Consider the following 27076-nt stretch of genomic DNA (forward strand, 5'->3'; position numbering starts at 1 on the left):
TAATTTATACAACAAAAATTATGACTCTAGCTTTACATGTTTGTAAAGATGTTACGAAGACAGTTGTCAATAAGTAAAAGCACCTCATACAGTTCCTGAAACTAAATAAGTACTGAAAATATAGATAGTAAATAAAGTGTACTAAGGAATGTGTCTACTATGCAACATGCTTTTTTCATACACATATTTATAGGGCACGTGTGTGTTCAGTTCCTGATGAAATCTGTTGTACTGGTTTGCCATTAGACAAACATGAAGTTTTGAAACTGAGATCGAGTGTGATCCTTGAAAGAATGCTGGAGAGTACTCAGGAGGCCGAGGGCCCTGAGTGGGACTTGGCAAGGGTGGAACTTGGCAGGGGTTGCTGCTGACTTAGTGCACCAGGTGAGTGTGGCTTTTTCTCAGTGACTGTTGGCCAGACAGGTTTGGAAAAGCTGTCTGTGAGGAGAGGTGTAGCAGGCAGATGCAGTGGTGTTGGCCAGTAAAGGCCTGCTCTGCTGTTCGCCTCTTAAGGCTTGACAGACTCCACTCCCTGGTGTTTGAATCCTGGTTTTAGCTCAGGTTGCATTGACAGGATGGTTCATGTCATGCACTGAAGCTGAAATCAAAGCCCATAGAAAGGAGGCACAGGAACTTTAAAGGGTCATAGCTCTCTTTGAGGTAAGATGGTTCTTCTCCTAGGCTGGGAAGAGGCCACTAAAGGAGAACTTCCGGAATGTTTTTGGAGTCCATGTACAGACCACCTTCTGCCCTGCCGACCAACATGCAAGCCGCAACCCAGCTCTTGCGTTCTCAGGACAATGTTGGCTCTTTTCCCACTGTTGGAACCAGTCATTCCATTCTTCTCATACAACCCCTGCCTTCTCATTCTAGAATGTTCTTCAGTAAAGCAAATCAGCACATGGTGCACATTTCCTGCCTCTATACTTAAAAGAGACACTTGGAACCTAAAACCTTGGTAGTGTGTCATACTCTTCTTTTTGTAGCTCTTGAGAATGACATTGTCATTAGTAATACCAACAGCAAAAACAGTAGACACTGCTTGTGCAGGTTGACGAGGTCACTGGCTTTGGGAGCCTGGCTTTCTGCTTTCACTTTCTCTAGTCTGCTGTTGAAAACTGAGCGGATAACAATTTTGTTTAATGATGTATCAACAGGAATGAACTCACCTGCAAAATGACTAGGTTGTTGATGTTTTTTTTCTTCCCGTTACCTTCCAAATGTGCTGCATAGGAAACTAGATTTTAACCAGGCATGGTGGTAAACCCAGCAGCTCAGGAGACTGAGGCAGGAAGATGACAAGTTGGAGGCCAGTCTGGGTAACTTAGAATGACCCTCAGCAACTTGCAAGACTCTGTCTCAAAAAAAAAAAAAAAAAAAAAGGCTGGAGATGTGGCTCAGTGGTTGAGTACCCCTAGGTCCATCTCCAGTGGCAAAATGAAATACAATAAAATAAAGCAGAAAACTAGATTTCTAATAATATAGCGTAATTGTTCAAAAAAAAAAAAAAGGAAAAGGAAAAGAAAAACTAAGCAGTTTGAGTTTGAGTTTTTATTGTACTAGCTACTGATCTTTGCAACACCTTCTTGTTTTCTGCCTCAGTTTTCTTACTCATCACAGGGCAAGTGTGAGAAATGCAGAAATTAATATGAATAAAATACATAAAATAACAATTAGCAAAAGTCATACATGATTTAAATATAGCTACTTGAGCTGTTTTACTGATAGTCGTATTATTAACTATAATATTTTTATACCTTAGTATTATGTGCAGATGAAGGTAATTATGTAACAAGGAGAATTAGGAGAGGCTGTGTTTGGACCTCTGTGTCTTGTCCTCTTGGTGTACGTCACCATCTCGGCTTCCATGGCTTCTCAGCAATCTTTACCTGCAGTCTTCTGGCCTCACCCAGTTCACCCTGGGACTCAGTTCCCAAAGTGGATTTCAAGTCCCCAGAAAGGCTTTGAAATGCTGCTCTCTCAGCTTCTTAATCAACTGACATGAGAAGGAGCAAGCAGTGGAATGGGCTCCCTGGGGCCACCTGTGTGTTCCACCTGGGAGGTTTCCCGCTCCTGTTTACCCACAAGTCAAGCTGGCTGCAGTGGAGCTGCAGGCCTCAGCACGCAGAGCACCCTCCACCACTGTTAGTGGAGTCTCTTTGTGATCCTTTTTTAAGAGGCTTCCTTCCAAGCAATGGAAGGAGACCCTCAGGGTTATACAAAATTACATACAAGAGGAAGTGAGGGGAAAGGGAAAAATAATACAAGGGGGAGAAATGAATTACAGTAGAGGGGGTAGAGAGAGAAGAGGGGAGGGGAGGGGAGGGGAGGGGGGATAGTAGAGGATAGGAAAGGCAGCAGAATACAACAGACATGAGTATGTCAATATGTAAATCAGTGGAAGTGTAACTGATGTGACTCTGCAATCTGTATATGGGGTAAAAATGGGAGTTCATAACCCACTTGAATCAAAGTGTGAAATATGATATATCAAGAACTATGTAATGTTTTGAACAACCAATTAAAAAAAAAAAAAAAAAGAGGCTTCCTTCCAAAGGATTCCTTGGCTTGCAAACCTCATTACCTTGGCTATCTTTTAGAGTGCTGACTTTGTTTGCTTTTTTTTTTAAAATGTTTTTTAATGTTTTTACTGCCATTTTTCTTCTCTCTCTCTCTCTCCCCCCTACCCTCTCTCCCTTTGGGGGAGTGTGGGATGGGGGAACTAACCAGCATCTGTCTAGCTAGACGATAGTTTATATTTGCCAATAATTTTAGAGTAACTTTATTAATACTGAGTCATGTTGATAAAATAATTTTTCTTGAAAAATGTAAGACTGGGTTCTTTTAAAAATCAAATCATTACACGTTTGATAAAATATTGACAAAACGATCATGTAGGAGCTTATGTTGTAGTAAGAGAAGGCGAATTTGAATCAAAGCACCTAATTTTGTGGTAGAAAAATCATTACCAGAATCCCAGAGACCATATTTCAATAATCATGTTTTTGTAAAAATTGAACCATGTGGAATGGTTAATATCAATATTACAAATTATCTACAAAATATCCAACAGAATTTGCAGGAATTTCCAAGCAAGGGTCATATTGACTGCTGTATTTAAGTTCTATTTCATCATATGATTATCTCAGCAGTATCAGAAGAGCGAGAAGATGGGGCAGGAGGAAGGGGCAGTGAGCATATTAGTTCTTTTAAAACCTGTATCGCCCCAGTTTGCCATGAGTTGTGGGCCTCTTCCCCCCCTCCCCCAGTCTCTCTTTGGCAACCAGTGTGCTTGATATCAACAACTGCCCAGTGTTTTGATTCTCTCTTCTCTTGCCTCACTTGACCTTGAACTCACTTAGTTCTTCTGTTTTTATAACTGTTCACTTTCTGATTCCTTAGCAATAATTTCTTATTGCTATTATTGACATCTGATGAGGAGTTGTACCGGTGAATTTTCTAATGTTTAGCTTATTCAACAAGCCTTTTTTGGGGGGTGAGCCCCATCCTATATGAAATCAAGAGAAAGAGAGAGGTGCACATGTGTATGTGTATATATGTGCACACACACCGGATTTGCCTTTCATTTCTAGGAATGTTTTCAGCTGTGTTATTAGATGAGGTTGGCCTGTGGGTCTCCTTCCAATGATGCTCTTGGTCCTACCTTGCTTTCAAGGATATCAAGATAATCAGAACCTCAGAGTGACTTGGGACCTTTTATCTTGATACGTTAAATAACTGGTGTCTAGTTAGGATGATATATTCCTTAGGAATTTGGCCAAAGTTACATGTAAAACTGAGCTCATTATCTTTATTTTTATACATACTGTACTTAAAGAATTTTTTATACAGTTTGCTTGGATGTTTTTAATAAAAAAAATGCATGTACTAAAATGTATTTTGAAAGATTTTCTTTTAAATGGGAGAGATATGCATATACTGATAAGCAGAGGGGAAATGTAACATGGAAATGTTAGAAAAACAGGGAATTTAGGAAAGGGATTGAAAGGAGAGAAGAGGTGGGACTGATGTGAAGTTGGAGGCCTGGAGTCCAAGGAGAGCACAGCAAGATGTGACTAACTTCCAGGGACCTTGAGAGGAAAAGGCATCCTGCAGGCACATTGTCAGAGGTGGTTTGGGGCTGAAGCTCTGCCAGGGCTCTCAAGGTGTCCATGACCGAAGGCCATGTGCTCTCTGCAAAGCTGAGATAGGCTGTCCTTCCAGAGGAATATACTAGAAAATAAAAAAGATGTTCTTCTTAATAGATTACCTATCTTTGTTGAGTATTGACTGTAAAAATACAACGTTTTTATTGGGGAAATGCATTAGAATTTTAAGTATGGAAAATCAAACAATATTGACAGAATGGTATGCTGTTAACTCATTTTTCCCTCTAGACATGATTCCTTTCAAGACTTGAGGCTATTTCTGAATGTTCATGATAGGAACCAAAACCTGAATGCTGTCTCTTCATCCTGATTCCTATTGGTCACTTTTTAAATTCTTGTAACTAAAAGGACAGATGTGTGCATGGGAAACAAGCTCTTTTCTGATATTTTGTAGTCTTTTATCTTTTTATGAGGCTCATTTTCCCACTTCTTTTAACTTGTATGGTTTTTTTATACCCACATGCTCCTTAGCCATGGATTTTCCATTTGAATGATGAAGCTCTTGACCTTGAACATTTTTATGGACTCTTCTAGATTTTCGTGATGTTCAATAATGGCTCTGGGACCAACTTGTTCCCATTAGAAATTTTTTTGTAATACTCTCATAATTATACTTGCATCCAGTTTCTCTCTAGAACCAGCCTTATCTCGTGACGTGTGTCTTAGTTATTCCTGTCTTCTTTATGTAATCTTCAAAGCATTTTTGTTTTCTTTAACTTATTCTCCTTGAGTTGACCTATAATCAGTGATCTGGCTGATCAGACCTTCCCAGAATTTCTTCCTTTTCCATTTTCTTAACCACTGCCTAAATTGTATGGTTTTTCATTTTTTAAATCTAATATTCTTGTTTTCATTTACTACTTTTCCCAAAGCACCCTGCTTATCAGTGACCCATTCATATTCCTAGGATTTATAATTTAATGGGCTAAGTGCTTACTTGAAAAATTTCAGTGCTTTGCTATTATCACATATGAGATCAAATCCAAACTTTTAAACCTGTAAATGTATTTTTCTGTAGTTTATATTTAAATTTTCTTTTCAGTCCCCTTTCCTAGCAGTTTCATGAGCTACTATTTTCTTTTCTCTGCACCCTTTCTTTCCTCTTTCATTTCCTTTTTAATTCTTCCACTCTTTAATTCACATACTCATTCCTACGCTTGCGTTTGACCCATTTGTTTGACCCATTTATGATTCCCCCTCCTATCCGAGGTTCTGTTCTTAGTGCTGCAGGCATCACAGTGAACCACACAGACCTGCGAGCCTAAGGCTCCCTCTTTCTCAGGGATGGAGCAATTGGTGGAGCAGTTCCAGGTAGGGCCAGAGAAGGCACCAAGGCTACCATGCTGCTCTTCCCATTGTCCTGTTAGGACATTTATCCTAAGTCTCTAATCAAATCTTTCCTTTTACCTAAGCTTTCAACCATCTCACCTTTCTATATTTTGAATAATTCCTGTACATTTTATACAGTTTCCTTGGGTGTTTTTAATAAAAAATGCATGTACTAAAATATGAGTACATTGCATTTACATAAACATGGTTGAGGAAGATCTCAGTTCTTTTTCTCTAATTGAATTATAAGCTGTTGGAAGGATTATTTATTGATAACTTTGTGTTGCTCCATTGCCTTGTAATACTTCACTCTAAGTGTTTTGATTTCATTGAGTTGCCTATAAAAATGAAGAAATTTATATAAAATACTAAAAAATATCAAGATGTCATACATGTTAAAATTTCAAATGCCAATTGCAGGTCTCTTTTTTCTCTCTAGCACAGCCCTGGTTTTCTGTAATCAGAAAAGAACTTCCAGTGTATACCATTTTTTCCCCCAATAACTAATAGTAGAGACAAAAGACACATTTATTATACAGAGCTTTTCCTCAAAAATAATCCATCTCATTCTTATCCACAAAGACATTTCTATAGGATATTACAGGACATGGGCATATTTCCATATCAGATTTGTTTTTAGTTTCAGTGTTTGTTGAAGGAGACTAATCACTTCCCTCAAGCAAATAACTTTATTGATTTGACAGCTGTCACATGCCTGTTTAATCAGGGTTATATCATCAAAGTACTACATATGAGAAGACAAAGAAAATAAGACCATCGGGTAGCATGGTTGGTTGCCAGGATAAGGAGAAGGCATCCCAAACTGACCAGCAACTCACCACATATTTTTTCAGTGCCAAAAATGAGTTCCTGAAAGTTGCAGAAATGACACATGAAGCAGCATTCTATTCCTCTTAAAGTCATTTTATAATAATCAGACTCTGGGCTGGATGCTCTCTAATAGGAGTTAACAGGGCTTGTAAAAAACCTGTCTCTGTGGAGTGGCTATTTCCTGATTTCCCTTAGAAAAAAATGCAAATGAGGTCTAGAAGTAACTGTGGATTTCTCATGTAGAAAGGACTGAATGTGTTTAACAAGTCTAATCGTGGGGCCGAAATAGAAACCCCAGGGACAGGGAAATGGAAGGCCTAATTTGAAAGAAGGCAAATGGTGCCCCTGTGCTCTGTCCTTGCTCTGAAGGAGGGCTTTTGTGATTTTGCAAAGTCCTCAGCCCTTTCCAGTGAAGTGGCACAGGAAATGGTCTTGTTTGCAGTCTGCATCCCTCTGCTGAGTCCTGTGAACTCTGGGTTATTTTCTACCAGGCCCAGAAAACACACAGCTGGCCTGTAAATCACTACCATGCCTGGATGCCTTGCTTTTCTCTTTCCCGGGTGTTCCTCCTCTGTGTTTTACACATTCCCAGTGTGGGTCACGTGACATCCCGGGGGGAACCTCCAGTGGCCCCTAAATGATCACATCACATGAGACTCCCCAGTCCTCCCTGGAATGTAATGCTTGCTTCTGCTGTGCCCTCTCTGTGGTCCCCAGAGGAAGAATCATTCATTTTTATCTTTTTTTATTTATTTATTTTTTTCCTATTTAGAAATTGGCCCCTGGTTACGGGAGTTCAGAGCGAAGAATGCTGTGGATTTCTCGCAGTTAACATTTGACCCAGGACAGAAAGAACTTGTTGTAGGAGCAAGGTGAGAGATGTTATGTTTTGCCACCAAAGATAATCTATGGATTTCACTTTACATCTGTGTGAGTTATATGTGAGTCTCTTTGCTGAAACTGAAGAGCGCTGTTTAAAGTGATTCCATCTCACAACGCTGCGCAGGGTGAGTGTCATGAAGTGCCCTGGTAGTGTGAGCAGGGGTGTGCTCCTCATAGCACATGTTGATTGGACCCTCCCTGTGTGTCTCAGACCTGGTTTCCCCAGATTAACTCCTCTGTTCCTCCCACCTAACCTGAGAGGTGGGTGGTGTCAACCTCCCTACTGTAGAGATGAGGAAACTGAGGCAGAGAGCAGAGAAAGATGTTGTAATTTTGCATGTGCCTGATAAAAGATGGAGCCCCGTTTTATACCCAGGCAGTTTGGCTGCAGAAACCATGTTCTTAATTCATCACTACATTCTTCTGCAGAATTTCAGAAGTCAAAATGCCTATGAGCATGCCACGAGGTCCCTCATGACCTTTCTTGATGACCTTGATCAGACCTTTATCAGTACATTAAGAATTCAAGGAAATTGCCACTGTCATTACCCCTTGAGGAAGCTTGTGCTCCTGGATCCAGGTCAACACCTGCATACAGCTGGAGGGTGAGGCACTGACACATCAACAGATTTTGAGCTCTTTCCCTCATATTTGCTATCACCTCCTTAGAAGATGTGCATGGACCCCACATCCAGTTATCTATGTCAGTATAATTTGAGGATGATATACCTGAAACATGTTATATCTATCTCTTAGGAAAATGAACATTAAACCTGAGGAGGCAATGTGCAGATTTAGATTCTACTGACATCTAAGGAAGTCTGTATGGTACTGGAAGGGTCGTATCTTTTCAGCCAAGTTTTTAGATTATATAGTATACATTTTATAGCTATAGAGGTCGAACAGCTCCCACACTGACCTGAGTAAAACTAAATCCAGCGTACCCTCAGGGTATTTGTGATAAATGCTGATAAATTTCTGAATCATTGCGTTTGCTCTCAGATCTTATAGTCCAACTTTCACTAAATAGACACAAGTTGGCTTACTTCATGCACTGGACAGTGGTCACCTCTTTGGATGGTTGTGGGGAGACCATGAACCTGGACAGGGTTGCTTGGATTACTCTTCCTTACTTCTGTTCCTTGGAAACACTAGGATTTTCAAATCTGACTTCACCAAATCAGAGTCTGGGCTCTGTATTGCAAGGCTTATAAATGGGTCTCCCAGTTTCGAGAAGCTCTCCTCTTTCTGCATGCTACAACATAGCATGTTTTCTAAATGCCTGCCTGCAGAACCTCTGTGGGTAGTCCATCCTGTGGTCCCATGTCCCTTAAAGTCTCATCTTGTCATTCTCATATAGTCCAGGCATGTGGAATGATTTAGGTTTCCCATGGTTATAGAACATGGTCTTTCTTGATTCTGAAATTTGGTGACCTTGTTTTATTTTTTTGGAATACTAGGTGCCCACCCCAAATTTTCTGCTTTGGAAATTCCTCCTCATAGTGAGGACCCGGCTCAAGACCCTGCACTGATCCTGAGCTGCCACATCCTGCACAGGATGGCCCCGTTGATACACCAGGCATCCACTTTGTCACTGTACTTCTTTCAGGGCATCACATCATATCCTGACAGCTGTCACCTCCTACCTGGGCAGAAAGGGATGTGCCAATTCTTTGTTTCTTCCTCCTTGTGGAAACGCAAAGTTCTCTGTTGGCTCAACATATTTATTTCTAGGATTTGACTTGTATATGCTCTTTTCTCATCTAGGAAACACGGGAGCAAGAGGGTTGAGAGTGTGGTCTATTTATTCCAAATGCCTACATTGGGGTATGGTCATGAGAGAGTTTCAGGCTCTGTACCCCAAAGCCTGCCTTTAAGGAAAATAAGCTCTGGCCCCAAGTCAAGGGTAAGAGGCCCTCTACTCAGGAAGCAGGAACAAATGTGAGCCCAACAAGCAGTGCCGAGTCTTGCATCCCTTGTTCATTGGTAAAGAACTTTGGAGGCTTTTTCATTAGTGTGACTCAAAACACTGTCCGTGGTCTCTGGAGGTCCCTTTGTGAACAGATCAGCACTCCATACTCTGCCAGTGGTTGGCTTTCAATCAGTGACACAAGATTCTCTCAAGGGATGCAGGAAGCCACTGAGTAAATTGGGGATTGTGAAGGACTGTCTTATGTGCCTGCCTTGGCTACCACAGCAACTGGGAATTGTTCCCAAGGGAGACTGTCCCTGGAGGTCTCCATCCAAGTACCTCTGGGGACTGCCATCTCATGTCACCATGGTGCCAGCTCATCCATGTTGGGAGGAATTGTACCAGCCCCCGAGTCACCCTAGCATGCAATATGGTGTAGTGGCCAGGAACACGTGGGGTTGCCAGAAACCACCCCAGAATGCAGGATGCCCAGTTGAACTGAACTTCAGATGAGGAATAAGCGATTTTAATCCTACAAATACCCCACGTGTCTGGCAAATAGTGTGTGTTGCATTGTGACTACTTGACAGATGACAGAAAGAAAGGAGGGACCCTGCTTGCCTCACAGAGCTATCCTGAGCCAGATTCAGAGCCCAATTTTCCCATCTTTAAACTTGGTATGATAATTTCCACCCCTTTCAGCTGTCGTGAGGATTAAGTGAAATAATCCGTGACAAATGATCACCACGTCAGCAGGCCCTGGGAAGGCAGCCAGACCTGGAGAGCCCCGGGGAGCTTGTGTGCATTAGGGTGCACATACGGTTACATTTCAGGCAGAGACGGCTGAAGGAAGAGAACAGAAATGTCACCGAGGAAATTTGGTGGGATTAGGTTCAGAAAGTTTGAGAGGGAGTATGAACCAGTTATAAAACTTTAAAAATAACCCAGCCCTCAGATTCCTGTTTGGGAAGGTTTGACCTAGCAAAAGAAGTTTAGATAACAGGTGTGTATTTCAGAAATCAGTAATGGCTTAAAAATATGAACTGCAGAAAAGTAGAATGATCCTTTTTTTTTTCCCCATAGTTACCACCAGGTATTGAGAAACTGTTTATTGGATGGTTTCACTTTATACCACTGATACTTTATGTCCCTGAAATTGAATTCAGCCAAAGATTCTTTGCAGTCTTTTATAAAGGGAGTTCATTGTGCTGAAAAAGAAAAACTTCTCTTTAAGAGATCTGTGGTTATGTAGCACCAGAAGTTACTTGAGTTGGAATTCATGCAGTTTCTGGAAGGACTCATGAATTTGCCATTTCCAGGATGCATGCTCACTTTCATATCAGGGTAAATGCATTGACCTTCATACTCTGTTTCAATCCAGCCTCTTTGAAATTAATATTCTGTGTATTTTCAATGATTAAACATAGGCATCTTTCTTTTAGAAAATGTGGAAAATACAATACAGCATAAGGAAAAGAGTTTCAGAAATAATCATAGTTAAATGTAGTTGGTGTGTCCAGTTTTTTCCCCCTATTATTTGATTTCTATTTGTTTCTATTCCTGGGATAATATTCCTGTCTACTTTTTCATCACAAAACCTCCTGAAATCAGTTTCCATGGTATAATGAAAAAAAAAATTCAAAGAGAAAGAATGTGTTATAGCTTAGAATTTTAGTATAGATAATTATAAAAGTACTGACAGTACTAACGCTCCACCAATTGGATAAGAGTCTACATTTTGCTGTGGATAGAATTGTAGCAACAGATGTCAGAGAGGGTGATAACATTTTTATTCCCAAGTGAGTTGATCTGTAGCATTTCAGGTTCATCCTAAGGGTGACAAGTGATTCCATTCCAACTCATTCTGATATGCACCACAAACAGCCACGCAGTGTGATGGAAAACAGCCACCCGACGGATCTTTGCCTCTGAGTCGTGGGGAAGGTGCTGACGCCCACTTGTGCTCATTCAGATACTTTTCTTCAAGGTGTGGCTTGAAAAAACACTTCTTAATGTCAGTCTCCATTTTGAAAATGACCGTTTTTTCAGTCGTATTGGTTTCTTGCACTATTAGTAATTTTGGGGGGTAACTTTGTTTCTGATGCTCTTACTCTTTTCCGACCAGCTTCTGTGTAAGGCCCTTTGCAACATGTGGTGTTTTAGTAGAGGGTCCTCCTGTTAGCTCTCACAGCCTGAGGAGTCCACATAGCCCAACCATTTGCCATGAGGAAGCTGGTGGGACTGAGACCCGCAGACTCAGCGCTTGGGTCTGGTAGTGACCATAACTAATGTGATATATAAGGACTTTATCCTTGGGACTGTTTGATTTTAAATCTATCAAAGCCATATCATGAAATGGTAATATTATAAAGATACCAAGGGAAAATTTACGGGAATGCATGAGTCCCCCTGACACCTGAGCAGGTGGAGGACCAGCTACATCCCCAGCTTCACAGAATCCCTGAATTCACTGTCCCAGTCAAGAGGCCACTTCTAGATACCAGAACAGAAGATATTTCTATTATATACCTGTACAACATATAGTATAGATTCCTGGTCAGCATGTTTATTGCAATAAAAGAAAAAGAAAGAATTAAAATCTGAGGGTTTCCAAGGCAGAGCTTGATCTTTCCAGTCACAGCAAACTGGTTGCGACATTTTGGTATACATTCTGAATCATTTGTTTTGCTCATGTTTTGACTCTGCAAAACTAAGGATAGAAAAGGAAAGATTAACATGCTTTTGCTATGCGGGCACTGAATTGGCTTTACGTGTTCAGAACTGCTGAAAGATAAACTCAAGCACATTAAAATTTTAACGAGTTTATTTGAGCTTTCCATGATTCATGAATCAGGCATTGACCACAAGACCACAAGCAGGTCAGCTCTTCCAGGGCTGGAGGGGTTGGGGGAGGATGGAATCCTTCTTCCGGGAAGCAGGATGAAGTAAATGCATTCTGTTAAAGTAGAAGGCTCCTAGTCCGAGGTTAGCTAGAGGTAGTTGGTGGTCCCTGATGGGTTGAGTTACAGCTTCCCTTCACAGTCTCACTGAGCGGGGTGTCAACCTGCTTGCTAGAAACCCAGGGCACGGCCCCCTCTGACAGTGCTCTGACAAAGCCTGTGCCTCTTAAGATCACACTGAATTAATGGCCAGGCTTCCATTTAATTAAGCAAGTTCTTTCTTTCAAAATGTCTTTGCTGTGGGGACTAAATTTTAACTTCATATAAAACTCTGTTTTTCTAAAATCAGGCAAAGCTTTCTTACTCTTCTTTTGGTCGCTGTAATTCCTAGCTTCACATCAGAGTTTTTTGGTAGAAGTAACTGTTGGAAAGAATATGTAGTTGAAGGAAGAGCTGGAGAACGGCATGAAGTCAGGGTTCTGCCCCCAGGAGCCCCCTTCTGTCCTTTTTTCTGAAGGACGTGTTAGGCCGAGTTCACACAACTTAGGTAGCGTGTGCTGAGCAGGAGGAAATCAGCCATTGGAAGTGAACCCAAAGCAATGGAACCCACCGTGATGGAGACCCCAGGTAATGAGGGGGCCGATCTCTGTGTACCTTAATTAGGGCTCAGAGAGAGTAGTTGTGAGGGGAAGGGGACGTGCTGTTCCTTCCTGATTCTCTTTTTCACCCCACCTCACCTTGAATTTCTGCAGACCTGCAATTTTGGGTTTAAATATGTTCTTCTACCTACCTATTTCCTTCTCAGGGCTGGCATTAGGTGATAGGTGTGTTTTCTCTTAAGATTCTCTTTGCTAAGATCTTGGAAGATGGAAAGATCTCCCATGTTCTTGGATAGGAAGAATCAAGGTCGTCAAATGGCCATACTACCCCAAATGCAATTCCTATTAAAGTTCCCATGTGTTTTTCGTAGAAATGGAAAAAGCAGTGTTGAAATTCATTTGGAAAAATAAGAGACCCACAATAGCCAAAGCAATCCTATGTGAGAAAAGTGAAGCAGGAGGTACCACAATGACAAATCTTAAATTATATTTAAGAGCTATAGTAACAAAAACAGCATGGTATTGGCACCAAAACAGACATGGGAGACAATGGAAGAGAAAAGAAGACACAGAGACAAACCCACATGAATACAGTGACCTCATCCTAGACAAAGGAGCCGTAAACATACATTGGAGGAAAGACAGCCTCTTCAACAAATGGTGCTGGGAAAACTGGAACCATATGCACAGAATGAAATTGACCCCTATCTCTTACCATGCACAAAACTTAACTCCAAGTGGATCAAGGACCTAGGCATTAGGCCAGAGACCCTGTGCTTACTTGAAGAAAATGTAGTCCCAACCCTCCATCATGTTGGCTTCCTCAACAAGACTCCCAAGGTGCAAGAAGTGAAATCAAGAATCAATAAATGGGACAGTTTCAAACTAAAGAGCTTCTTCACAGCAAAGGAAACAATCAAAAGTGTGAAGCAAGAGCCTACAGAATGGGACAAAATCTTTGTACCTGAAACACAGAGCATTAATGTCGAGGATATACAAAGACCTCAAAAAACTTAACACTAAAAAAAAAAACAACCCACAAACAAACACACACACACACACACACACACACACACACACACACACCAAAATAATAAATAAATGGGCAAAGGGACTGAAGAGGCACTTCACAGAAGAAGAAATATGATTGGTCAACAAATAAATGAAAATCTATTCACCATCTTTATCAAACTGAGATTCCATCTCACTCCAGTCAGAATGGCAATTATCAAAAATACAAGTAGCTAAATGTTGGGAGGATGTGGGGGGGGTGGGGAGTTCACTCATGCATTGCTGGTGGGACTGCAAATTGGTGCAACCCCTCTGGAAAGCAGTATGGAGATTCCTCAGAAAACTTAAATGTAAACACCATTTAACTAGTTGTCCCACTCCTAGGCATATTCCCAAAGGACTTAAAATCAACATACAACAGTGATGCAGCCACATCCAATTTTATAGTAGTTTAATTCACAAGAGCTTAGTTATGGAACCAACCTAGGTGCTCTTCAACAGATAAATGGATTAAGAAGTGTGGTGTGTATACAAATGGAGTATTACTCAGCCATAAAGAAGAATGAGTTTATGACATTTGCTGGTAAATGGATGGATTTTGAGACTATCATGCTGAGTGAAATAAGCCAGTCCCTCTAAAGAAACAAAGCTCACATGTTCTTTCTGATTTGTTGATGCTAGCACACAATAAGAGGATGGAGGGGACAAATAAAAGTGCAGTGGATTAGACAAAAGGGAATGAAGGGAAGGGTGGGGGATGGGAAAAGGAAAGACAGTGGAATGAATTAAATTTAACTTTTCTATGTTCATATATGAATATACATATGAGCAGTGAAACGCCACATCATGTGTGACCTCATGAATGGGATCCTAATTAGAATAAAATATACTGCATGTATTTATAATGTCAAAACCCACTCTACTGTCTCATATATCTAAAAAGAACAAATAGTAAAAGCTAAATTTTTTTTTTTTGCTTATCTTCCTTCTCTCACCATTTCTCCCTTTATTCTTTTTTTTTTTTAAAGCTAGTTGGTTTTTTTTTTTTAAAGAGAGAGTGGGGGGGGGAGAGAGACAGAGAGAGAGAGAGAGAGAGAGAGAGAGAATTTTTTAATATTTATTTTTTAGTTTTCAGCTGACACAACATCTTTGTTTGTATGTGGTGCTGAGGATCGAACCCAGGCCGCACGCATGCCGGGCGAGCGCGCTACCGCTTGAGCCACATCCCCAGCCCTCCCTTTATTCTATTTAGACTATTTTATTAATTAACCCGATCTATGGACACACACACACACACACAGGCACACACACACACACACACATACACCATACACACGCACACACACACACACACACACACATACACCATACACACACACACACACACACACACAGTATTTTTAAGTCCTTTTCTGTCTTTTGGCTTTGCTAGCCTTTCCCAATATTTACAAGACATCCTTATTTGCACCGAGGATCAATGGGGGCATTCCTTCAAAATTCAGATTCCCCTGCCTGCAGCTCCCCGCTGTGTGGATCAACGTGACCTGGCGGAATATGCTTTCAACACATGGGTGTCTTCAGAATCTCTTTTGGAAAATACTTCTAACCATTGTGTTCTTTCTATTATTGTGTAAAAATAATTTCTGTACTTTTTTTACCCTGCTTGAGCTGGGAGAAGATAAGCCCAGAAGAACAGTTATTACTTAGTTAGAACTAAGTAAATAAAGTCCCTGAACGAGACCACAAGGTTCGAGGAGGCCTCCGCCTCTGTACTTGGTGTGCACTGAAGACCCTGAGGGCTGAGAATTCCTTCCAGCTGGTGCCGGCAGAGGCCCTTCAGGACTTGTTAGTTCATGCACTTAGTTTTTCAAGGCTCTCTTCATTAAATATGCATTTAATCTACTTTATATGGGGAAGCATCTCAGGTGTTGGGTGAACAAAGAGGAGACATGTTCTCTGCCCAAGGAACACTTGGTAGCCTGCTGCAAGGCCTTGCAAGCATGACCTCAGAATTGGCTCCTGGTTCTGTGAAGGCAGTTCTATTGGGTCACAGTCACACCCATCCACCTGCACATCATCTATGGCTGCTTTTAAGCTGCAGATGGAGTATTGAGCAGGTGGGGCATAGACATCAAAGGAACTTCCTGCTGCCCTGCAAAGTCTGTTGTCTCCTGGCCTAGTGAGTGTGACAGGGACCGTTGCAGTTAAGTTCCTCACAGGAGACTGAGGGCTCTGAACCAACAGTGAAGAGGGGGCGGTCCGTGGCCCTGGGAGGCTGCATTGACCAGGTGTTCTCTCCTCGGGCTTTGGAGATGCCTCAAGTACCTGGGAGCAAGAGAGAGATGTCACAGGGAAAGTCTGGGGTCCTGAGGAGCTGAAGGGGCTCAGCACAGGGTGACCTGTGGTGACACAGAGGGGGCAGTGATTGCAGACGAGGCCCTGTGTCTTAGGTGGAGGCAGCATGTGTAGGACTTGGACTTCTAAACCTGGATTCCAGTCCAGGTGGCCGGGAGAGCCTCCTGGGAGGTTTCCCCAAGAGAAGAGCATCTCTGCCATTGCAGTCAGACTCTCTGCAAGAATCGCCAGACTCTGATTTAGCAGGCTGCCGTCCTCTGCTGCATGGCAGATTGGAGAACGTCTGTTACAGGTGTGGAGGAACCCAGGAGAGGCCCAGGCCTGTGTGTGCACACTCAGACTGGCATTGGCACGGGTCTTCCACCTGAAGGTGTGCAGAATGTGCTGGAGCTTGGAGAATTGGGAAGTACGAGGACAGTTAGGGATTGTGGTGAAGGTGAGATGGGGGAGAACAGAAATCGAGCCCACTTTAGCAGACATGGAGGTGTGTTTCAGAGCTGGGAATGAGCGTGGTGGATGGCTTGACAAAATGGTGTGACTTAGGCAAGGGTGAAAGGTGATTTCAGTGAGGTTTGGAATAAGACTGGTCAGGACGGCCCTAACTGTAATTCTCTGATTACTTAAAGATATTTGAGGAAAACCCCTACATGTTAAGACCTCTGACAGTAGCCCTGAAAACAATTGTACATAGAGGTATTAAGAAGGGTGTCTCTTCCTAGGGAATCACAGGTTAAAGGCTCATACAAATATTCAGTGGGTATTTTTTTTTCAAATGAAAACTTATCTCTATTATAAGATAGGGAAATGAAAAATGGAAAAGATCAAATTAAATGCCCAGTGGACCCACAAAAGCAGAGTTCAGTTTTGCAATAAGTCATCACCCATAATCCAGAAAGCACTTAGAGATTTGCAAGTACTATTTAAAGCACCATAAAGTTAAGTGACAGTGTGATTATTAACAATATTGTTAATAACTTTTGCCCTAAATATACTTATGGGGCAAGTTTTTTTTTAATATCTGAGATTTGCTAACAGCATTGGTTTAATTATTGCATGCTATTAAAAATCTATCTTCGTTATTTCAATCTTCTTGCTGAATAAGAGGCTGTCCATTTATTTCTGAGACTTTAACATCTTGGCATTTAATTGAGCACTATTAATACAGTTTGATGTAAGTTTGATGTGTTCTTTGAAACTTGTTTCTAGTAATCAAGACTTTAAAGGGTTTGAAATACCCTTTTAGGTTAGGGAAAAGAATGAAATGCATTAAGACAGTTCTGGGAAGAGTAAATACTAGACACATAAAGGACAGGAAACATAAAATCAGTTATTTTAAAATATTCTTAGCCCTAAGGACATAGATTTATTACTTTCTGAGGAAGGTTGAAAAAAATCTGATGAAGTTATGACCAAGTTATACAATTGTTATTGCATTTAAAAATATATAAGCAAATAAAGGAAAGAATTTTTTAAAACTCTGATCTAAATGTTTTCTACTTAAAATATAATGCTGTGATGTTTGGAGCATTTTTGTAATATTAAAATTTAACTTTTTAAAAACATATGAAAAAGTATATGATGACCGAAAGATGTTTAGCCTTTTCTCATAGTAAACCAGCATAATGAAAATTGATAGAAATAGCAATTAGAGACAGTCTGGCAATCTGCATCAACAGCCCACATGATCATACTACATCTTCATATTTCTTAAAGCTATTAATATAAAAAATATTACACTTAGATAATTAAAATAATTTTATGAGAGCATTTTGGGTCTTAAAAGCTATAGCTTCTGATTCTCCTTAGCTTGTGCAAAATGACACATGTCTTTCTTAATGTTCAGGTCTACTAAGGTAACTGAAAACCTGGGAGCACCCTGTGGATGTCACTATTTCAGACTCTGTGCTGATGATATTGACAGCTGTTGGGTGGAAACTCACAGGGAAGATGGAGAGAGGGTGACATTGATGCAGGCACAGGGAGACTAAGTTATCAATTGATGTCACTCCTCAGACTCATCCAAAGGGTGATGATTTATAAGGACGTGCGTTTTACTTTCAAATTGTTTCACCATCAACCTTGGTCCAAACTTTTACTAAATGGCAGTACAATTTTCTATCACCATTGTTAAAATGTTTTTTTATAGAGTTACTTGCTTTTCTATATTAATTTCACAAAATAATTCTCTTTTCCTTAATTATTCTGTCTGCTGCTCATTTATAAGCAAGAGTTTGACTTACATGTTGAATAAGGACTTGGAATTTTTCTTTGATTTTTACAGTCGTATTCATCAGAGACAAATTGAGTTATTCTAAATGGATGCCATTTTAAAACACCTGTGTCTTTCATAATTAATGGAGGTCAGAGTTAAGTTTTGTAGTGTCTCTAGATGACACGAGTCCTTTAGTTAATGTGCTCATGGTGGCTCAACCTTTTCTTTAATGCCAGCTGGATCCACTACTTTACATTAAGGTGCAATTGAACCTCATCTGAGATGGTCCACACTGCTCCCCAGAAAATACAGTTATCCTTAGTGATTGGCTGCTTGATGGGCCCCAGGGTGATGAGATGGGACCCAAGAATTCATTTTTAATCCTAGAGACAATAGGAAATAAACCCCAGTGAAGAGGAGTGGCTTTTTAGTTTGAATGATTCAATCTACTGGATCTATGTACTATGCACGTATTATTCATTACTCCTAAAAGTACGATGATTCATTGTATTTAAATCTGTAAGATCCACTTTTATTCCAAGACATTTGGGAAAGAAGTAGAATAATAAAGTCAATATTTTTTTATTGACTTTAGCCATGAGAGCAAACCAAATTTACCACTTGGCAAAATCTTGCTTTGTACTTCTGGGAAGAATGGAACTCTGTGATGGCTCCCTTTATGTAGCCAAGACACTCTGAGAACCTGATCTCTTAACCTCTCGCAGAAACCCCTTTCCCCTGGAGAACAGCAGTGTTCCTTATTGCTACCTGTTTACATCTCGGGTGTTATGAAGATTAATGGCACCGTGTAAATGCTTCAGGTTGCCCACCCTGGGTGCGGGGCTTGCTGGGTACTCCCAGTTGGCTGGAGCCAGGAGCATGACTGCTGCATGCTAGAAAGGTTGGTGGCCTTTCTCCTTAGACCCGCATATCTGTTCTCCCTCCATGACTCCCACAATTGCAAGATAAAGTGGATGCCTCTGTGCAAGGCCCTGGAGAACAGCCCTGGGCAGGGGACATAGATCTTACTTCTGCTATGTGAGCAGCTCAGCCTCTGGGAATATCCATTTTTTACTCCCTTCAGAAGATTTTCTTTCTTTTTGTAACCTTTAACTTCATAGTTCGCTGGCCTAAGCTGTAATGCATCAAGCTGTCTTGGGAGATTTCAGGTCCCCCAAGTTGCTAGCTGGATTGGAATTTTAGTTATTGCAAAAATGGTCTTGGAGTTGTACTCAGAACCACGTAGTATGAGAAAAGGTGTTTAGGATTGGTAGACTCCACCCTGTGTTTGCCGTATTCTTAGGTGATTTACGGAGGTGATTAGGGGTTTGTATGAATGTTTCATTTATAATCCATCTTTTAAAATACTTGGAAATTATGGCAGATGAAGGGAATACTAAAATGTGCAACATTATGCATTTCTAATATGGAAAGTCCAGCAAGGCATGTAACTGATAACTTGTGTTTTGTATGCAGAACTCTGTTTATTAAACAAATATTTAAAAGCACCTAACAACTCTGGGCCTTAAAAAATAAACACATTTTTTAAAAGCCACGCATATGTAACTAACTGAATTATATTAAAATAGGCATTAAATAGATGATGTGACTATGTAAGATTACAGATAGGTCTGATAACTCCAGTTTGAAAGTGTTCAAGTAAGCTTTATCAAGTCTTCATGTAAAGCAAATACATGAAGATACATTTACACTAATGGTTTTCTTTTAACTTTTTGTGTTATGAGGTCTCATTTAAGATTATTTTGAAATATTATTTGAGAAAAACAAAAATACATAAAAAGTACTTGTCAGAAATTTATTGAAATTTATCATGATAAAAAAAGGTGTTTTGTTTGATGGCTATGTTAGACATCTTTTTGTTACTATAACAAAATACCTGAGGTGATTAGATGGATAAAGAAAAATTTTCACTTTAGCTCAGAGTTTCAGAGGTTTCAATCTGTGTTTCACTTGATCCTATTGTTTGGGGCCTATGCTGACATGGTACCTGTGTGTGTATTGAGGAGACCTATTCACTTCAGTAAATCAGGAAGGTCATGTAGGCTATGCAGGTCAGCAAGCAGAGGCTCCCAGTATCCCCTGCACAATCATGCCTAGTGGCCTAACTTCCTTCCTGTATTGCTGACCTCCTAAGGCATCCTCCACTTCCCAATAGCATCACAGTTTGGGGATCAAACTTTGACCCAAAGGCCTTTTGGAGACATTTCATTTCCCAATGGCCATATAGTCAACCAACTCCCATGGGACTTGTACAGGTCTAAAAATGTCCCACCCCCATTTTTTAGTATTCTGACAGATTGTATGGTATAGTTCTCTAGTTTCAAAAATGAAGAAAATGGTGCCCTCTTAAAATGAAGGGCAGACAGTTTTGGGAAGAATTCAAGCAAATAATGAGTGAGAAGGGAGGCACCGTGTCATCAGCCACACCAGTGGGGTCAACCTGTTCTCTTAATGAGGAGACAGATGTCACAGCCAGACTGTAGCCCCAGAGGTGGGAATTGATGGCCCGGAATCAAGAGCTCATTATGAGAAGCACTTGAACTGTCTTAGAGTGACCGTGAGTGCTCCTGGGTGTGAACAATGAGCTTGTGGAATAATGACACGGTAAGGGCTGGTGCCATGCACTACGTGTGTGTTCAGTGCAGGTGAGATGAGGAAGAGGGTATTGGACGCCTAATTGGTGAGCAAATGAGACCCAAGTGGCACAAAGGGTCTCTCTCTGAATCCTTGGACAAGTCACACTGCATCTCTTTATTTGTACAATTTCCCTCATCCATAAATTGAGGAGTGTATATTCTTTAATGACAGCTCTAGAATTCTTGGATGGATTCGTTGATTCTCCTTTAGATTACAAAAATTGAGAATGAGTTAAAAATTGCCAACTTACATCTTGTAACCAAGAAAATACAACCAGAGGAAAAGTCCACACCCCTGCGTTGCTTCTCTGCAGTGTGGTGTCGGGCGTGGGCATGGTGTCAGGCATGGGCATGGTGTCAGGCATGGGCATGGTGTCGGGCGTGGGCATGGTGTCGGGCGTGGGCATGGTGTCGGGCATGGGCATGGTGATGGCAACGGTATCATTTAACAATGGTAGCATTTTTCCTAGAAGGCACATGCCTCCTCTCTGCCTCCTCCTGCCTCCTGCTCTGTATCTTCCATATGGATTTGTTATTACTGATGAGAAAATTGGGAGGGAGACATAGTTCTCAGGTGTTTGGGAGAAGGAAGGGAGATGGTTGAAATCCATTGGCATTGTTTGCCAAGAGGAGGTGACTTACAGGCTCATAGCATGCAGAAAGCAGAAAAAATAATGTTCAGAAGAGTGACATTTGCTTAGGGACCTGTGGAATGTGAGTGTGATGTGGTTTCAGTCCTAAGTCAGTGTTATCTGCTGTGGAAAACACCTGACTTTGGAGCCAGAGATTCAGAGGTGGTCTCTATACCTCCACCCATTGCTCCCAAGTAGAGAGAGGATCTTGAGCTTTCCTCTCCAAGTATCTGCTGGGAGCTCTACAGAGCACGGTGGCTCCTACCATCTTCTTTCCTCACTGACGGGAGGGCACTTCTTTCTCTTCCTTGGTGTACGAGGGCTACCACTCCAGAAGTTGTTCCAAGGTGGACACTGGAGTATGATCATAGCCTGTGTGCATGTGTAAGAGAAAAATTGAGAGAGAATAGGAATCTTGGGTTCAAATAGTTTCTCTCAACCAATGACAAGAAAACTAATGTGTCTCCTTTCCTAAGATCCAATAGCACCACCACCACCCCTCCCCATTGCAGCCCGTCCCTAAAGACACAGGGATGCCTGTGTCACCTCTGCTTCTAACCTGCGATTGCTGGAAGGCAGAACCACTCTTCCTGTCCCAGGGCAGTGGAGGATATGCTGAGAATTTCAGTGTGCCTGGAAGTTTTAATAGTCTTTATTTTCAACTAGAAGCTGCAGCTGTTAATTGATCAGGCTCCATTCTAAACAGTTTCCTTGGGTTTAAATTTCACGCCACCTCCACTAGGTGGTTAGGCGTGATGATCACTTCCATTTTCCTGATGAGAAGACTGAGGTCTAGAGTGGCAGCATCTCCTTCCCGAGGCTGTATGGTGACAGAGCTCTTCTTTGTACAATTATTCTGAGCCACCAGGGAATAATGCCTCCCCTAGTACAGGGGCAGCTGCTTGCACTAGAAGGCTCAGGGGAAATGGTGGAGGGTGGAGCCCCGTTGCTCAGGGAGGTGATGGGTTGTATTTGCCCTTCGTGTCCCTTGCCAGTCCCTCAGTTGAGAGAGGAGTCCTGTGTATGGATTCCTCACCCCCCTTACAGGAGAGGTGTGGGTGCCTGTCCACAGCCGTTGAGAGTATGGGAAAACTTGGGACGCTGGTGGCCTCCACGGTTTCTCTTGGCAGTCACTCTGTTCCACCTGTGTACTGAGCTCACCTCCCTTTCCCTCAGATGAACTTCCTGTTGGAAACCTGGCCTCTCCCTGGTGTCTGACCAAAACAAAACAAAACAAAACAAAAAACCCACTCTCCTATGGCATTCCTGCTCCCCTGAGGACCTGGTATCTGGCTCTGCATGGAGGACGCTGGCTTTACTGTAATAAAAGACAGGGAGGTCTCCTCCCAACAGCTTTGTGGTAAGGATGGCACATGCCAAGCAATGCTTCCAGAAGCGTCTCTGGCAGGATATCAGGGGTTAAATTGGAGAGACAGAAAGCATGTGGCGAGAGGCTATTGTGGTTGGCAGGAGACAGGCTTCACTTGGTGGGTGGCATTATGCCCATGGTGTGGGAGGGATTGTGATAATTCTGGTGCCCAGGGCGGTGCCAGCCCTCGTCCTGGCCGCCCTCTAGCAGTGTGAGCTCAGATGCTACTGAGCATCAGATTCTGCTGTGCTTCATCCGCCCATCTCTGACCATGACCGTGTTCCTTGGTCCCCTGGCAGCTGTGCCTGCCTGGCATGGCGGCACTTGGCATTCTGACTGCAGTGGCAGGTCCAGTTCTGACATCTGACATCTTCCATCTTTACCCCTCCCCAAGGTAGTGTAGGGGACGTCATCTGCGTTTGCTTCTCACTGGGAAGTTTTTCATAGTGCCATAGAAGTGACCTTGGGCAACCCCGGCTCATACAACCCCGGCTCCTCTAGACCCTGCCCACACTCATCCACACCCGAGGGTCTGCTCTCTGTTGTAGATCAATTTTTTCTTTCCACTTCCACTTTCACCGAGTTGATTTCTCCTTTCAATCTGGAATGTTGCTGCTGCTGCATCCCTGGTGGCTCCTTCGTGATGATAAGGAGCCACCCTGATCTCAGTCAGAGGCCAACATGGCCCCGTGATGGAGGGCAGTGGGTTTTTCCCCAAAGCTGCAACACTGTGGACCTGCTATGCCTTGTATCCCCTGACAGCGTCCATTTCTCAGATTTCCTGTGTCTCATGGGGGACACAGAACTGACTCAAACCCTTGGGAGCATCAGTGTCCTCAGGTGGACGAACAAGTCCACATTTCTAAACTGAATTCCTCAACAAGATGGAGTGCCATGATACTGAGACCATGGGTGAAATTCACATTCCTGCATATAAAACATGCTGAAAGGGGGCGAAGGATCAGAGTGGAGACTCCTGGGGAACAGTTGGGTCTGCTTTTACTAAAGTTAAACTCAGTTTCAGAATCAAATGCCCTTGTCCTTTTCTAATGCATGCAGATGGAGAGAGGCACCCTGACCTTCCCAGTCCCCCACACTGGGGACTTACTCACCAGCTCTCCTGGCAGTCTCAGTGTGTCCATTGGCCTGGTGAATGCCTTTGTCCTCTGAGCTGGGCATGTCGTTAGCAGGAAGCTTTTCTCCATATTTTTATTGGTGCATTATAGTTGTCCATAATGGTAGGATTCATTGTTGCATATTTGTAGATGAACTTGATATATAACAATGTAGTTTGGCCAATATCATTCCCCAGGATTTCCCTCCCTCTACCCTTCCCCTGGTCCCTTTCCTTACTTTACTGGTCTCCCTTCAATTTTCATGAGATCCCCACCACAACCTTCTTTTTTTTTTTTTTTTTTTTTTTTAAAGAGAGAGTGAGAGAGGAGAGAGAGAGAGAGAGAGAGAGAGAGAGAGAGAGGAGAGAGGAGAGAGAGAGAATTTTTAATATTTATTTTTTAGTTCTCGGCGGACACAACATCTTTGTTTGTATGTGGTGCTGAGGATCGAACCCAGGTCGCACGCATGCCAGGCGAGCGCGCTACCGCTTGAGCCACATCCCCAGCCCCCACAACCTTCTTTATTTCTTTTTTGCTCTCTAGTTTTCACATGTGAGAGAAAACTCTCAACTCTTGACTTTCTGGATTTGGTTTATCATGATGTTCTCGATTTCTATATATTTTCCTAAATGCCGTAATTTCATTCTTCTTTATGGGTGAATGACACCCCTTTGTATATGCATACCACGTTTTCTTTGACTATTCATCTGTTGAGAGACACCTAGGCTGGTTCCATAGTTTGGTTATTGTGGATGGTGTTGCTATAAACAGAGGTATGTGCGTGTCACCATTGTATGCTGACTTTAATACTTTTAGAGTAACACTGAGGAGTGGCTTAGCTGTGTCATATGGTGGCTCCATTCCTGTCTTTTAAGGAAACTCCATACTGATTTTCATGGTGGTTTACCAACTGGCTATCTGCCAGCAGTGTAAAGGTGTGCCTTTGTCCACATCCTCTCCCAAATTTATTATTGTTTGTGTTCTTTGTTTAATAACTTTATTTTGTCTATTTATTTATTTTTTTATGTGGTGCTGAGGACTGAACCCAATGCCTCATACATGCGAGGCAAGCATTCTAACCACTGAGACGTAGCCCCAGCCCTGGTTGTGTTCTTGATGGAGTGAGATGAAATCTCAGTGTGGTTTTGATTTGTATATCTCTAATTTAATGATTTGCTTTTTTTTCTCTAGCTTTTTTGATTTTTTTCCTCTAGCTTTCGTAAATGAGATGATTTGATTGAATTTCTCTATGATGTTGAATATTATTATTTTTTAAACAGGGTATTGCTGACTTTGACCTTGCAGTCTTCCTCACTCAGCCAAAGGATTCCAGGTGTACACAACTGCACCCAGCTAGATCAATCCTGATTTTGAAATTGTTGAATATTTTGTGGATATATTATGGTGTATATAACCATTTGCCTCCTGTTAAATATTTAAGATGGTTTCTTTTGCTAGTAAAGATGGTGCTTGTATTTTGTTTTTGTTTTTCTTTTGCGAAATGTCTGTTTAATACACTTGCCAGTTTATTAACTGGATTACTTATTTTTTTTGGTGTTTCATTTTTTGAATTCTTTTATATATTCTGGATATTACTCCTGCATCAGGATAAGTCTGAAGCCCAAATCTTCATGTGTTCATGTCCTTTATTCTCATAACACTTATGAATTTTTTAGAATCCACTAAAAATAAACCTGCTCTCCCTCTTGTGTCTTGCAGGAACTACCTCTTCAGATTGCAGCTTGAGGACCTGTCTCTTATCCAGGTAGGTGCTATTTATTGTTCTCAGCTCTCATTTTCCATCCCAATTAACTCAGTTTTGAGGGCAGGGAGACAGAAGCAAGGGTGCCCGTTGAGGCGGGGCAGTGTCTCACTTCTCAGCTGGTCAGGCCACATGACTCTGGCTGCCCTGTTGGTGTGAGTCGCCACTTAGCTGATTCCCATCAGCCTCTTCCTGTTCCCTGTGACCTCGTGTTTCACAGGAGCCATCCTGACTTACTCTTCCTCAGGTGACAGCCAACTCAAGGACATTCCTGCAAAGTCTGGAGTGTCCCTTTGCTCTCCAAGAGCACCCATTGCTCATGGGGTGTGATTCATGCGATTCAGCCGTCATGTTCTTAGCAAGCGTCTTAGTTTCCTCTTTCTGTTCCTAATTAGATAAATATGAATCTAGGGCTTAAGATCTACACAGAGCAAAGAATAAACAAAATAGATCAAAATAAAATTTTTATTTCTGTTACTGCTGTTTGGAGACTGAGCCAGGATTCCCTTGTGTCTCAGATTTTATTTTAGTGGTGACAGGAATTGTAACAGCCCCCTCGCTCTCCCTGGTGTTTGGGGAAGGTGTGATGACCAGGGTCTCTAGAGAACAAGACGGCTGTGACACAAATGTCTCTCCCACAGGAATTCTCAAATGCCCTGTGGGCCATGTCAGGATCCCTGAGCTGGGCACAGTTTGGAAAATGTTTTTCAACCCATTTTAGTATCATCCTCATGTCCTAGGCTAAGAGAAGTGACTGGGGAGGAATTTATCATATGGTTTTATTCTCTTGGTAATGCTGGTACTTGTGAACATTCAGGAAACTAATTTAGTGCTATGTTTTAATATTAATTTTGTCTTTTTTATTTGTTGGTGTCTTGAAATAAGACAATCCACAACCAAAGCTAATATTGGTAAAAAGCATGAGCTTTGAAGACCCTACACCTGGGTCTGTGATCTAGCGCCAGGCCTGTCAACCTTTATTGGTTTCCTCATCAGCAAAATGGCCACAAACCACAACCAATCCTCACCATCACGATGGGATGGAGCAAGGCAGGAGAAGAGACGAGAGCAGTGACTTCTCCATGAACACTGGCTCAGCTTTTGAAAAGTGAGAATGACTAGTAATAAATCACTGGATTGTCAACACGGATGATCACAGTAGCAGATGAGAAATAAGAATCCATGGACATATTCAAACGAGGACAAGACACAACTTAGGGAATGAGGTGGAAGGGATTGCTTGTGCTTACATAAAATGCCAGTGAATGAATACTGGAGGAGTGATTTAGTTCAGGAATTATGATTTGGCAGTCTTCACACTAAAACACTTCTAATGCAGAA

General features: G+C 41.8%; 1 protein-coding gene across 4 annotated transcripts in view; it reads left to right on the forward strand.

Annotated features, from left to right (window-relative positions):
* Positions 1–27076, forward strand: part of SEMA5A (semaphorin 5A) — a 492204-nt gene that overhangs the window by 204393 nt on the left and 260735 nt on the right. For all 4 annotated transcript variants that reach the window (XR_014021130.1, XM_081286868.1, XM_081286870.1 and 1 more), the window contains exons 4-5: positions 7102–7201; positions 25693–25738. Coding sequence is in view for 3 of the 4 variants with exons in the window: in XM_081286868.1 (XP_081142994.1) it covers positions 7102–7201; positions 25693–25738 (146 nt within the window). In the remaining variant the exon portion in view is untranslated. The remainder of the gene's footprint in view (positions 1–7101; positions 7202–25692; positions 25739–27076) is intronic.

Source organism: Spermophilus citellus (assembly GCF_964194105.1).
Source record: "Spermophilus citellus genome assembly, chromosome: 1".
NCBI classification, from domain to species: Eukaryota; Metazoa; Chordata; class Mammalia; order Rodentia; family Sciuridae; genus Spermophilus; species Spermophilus citellus.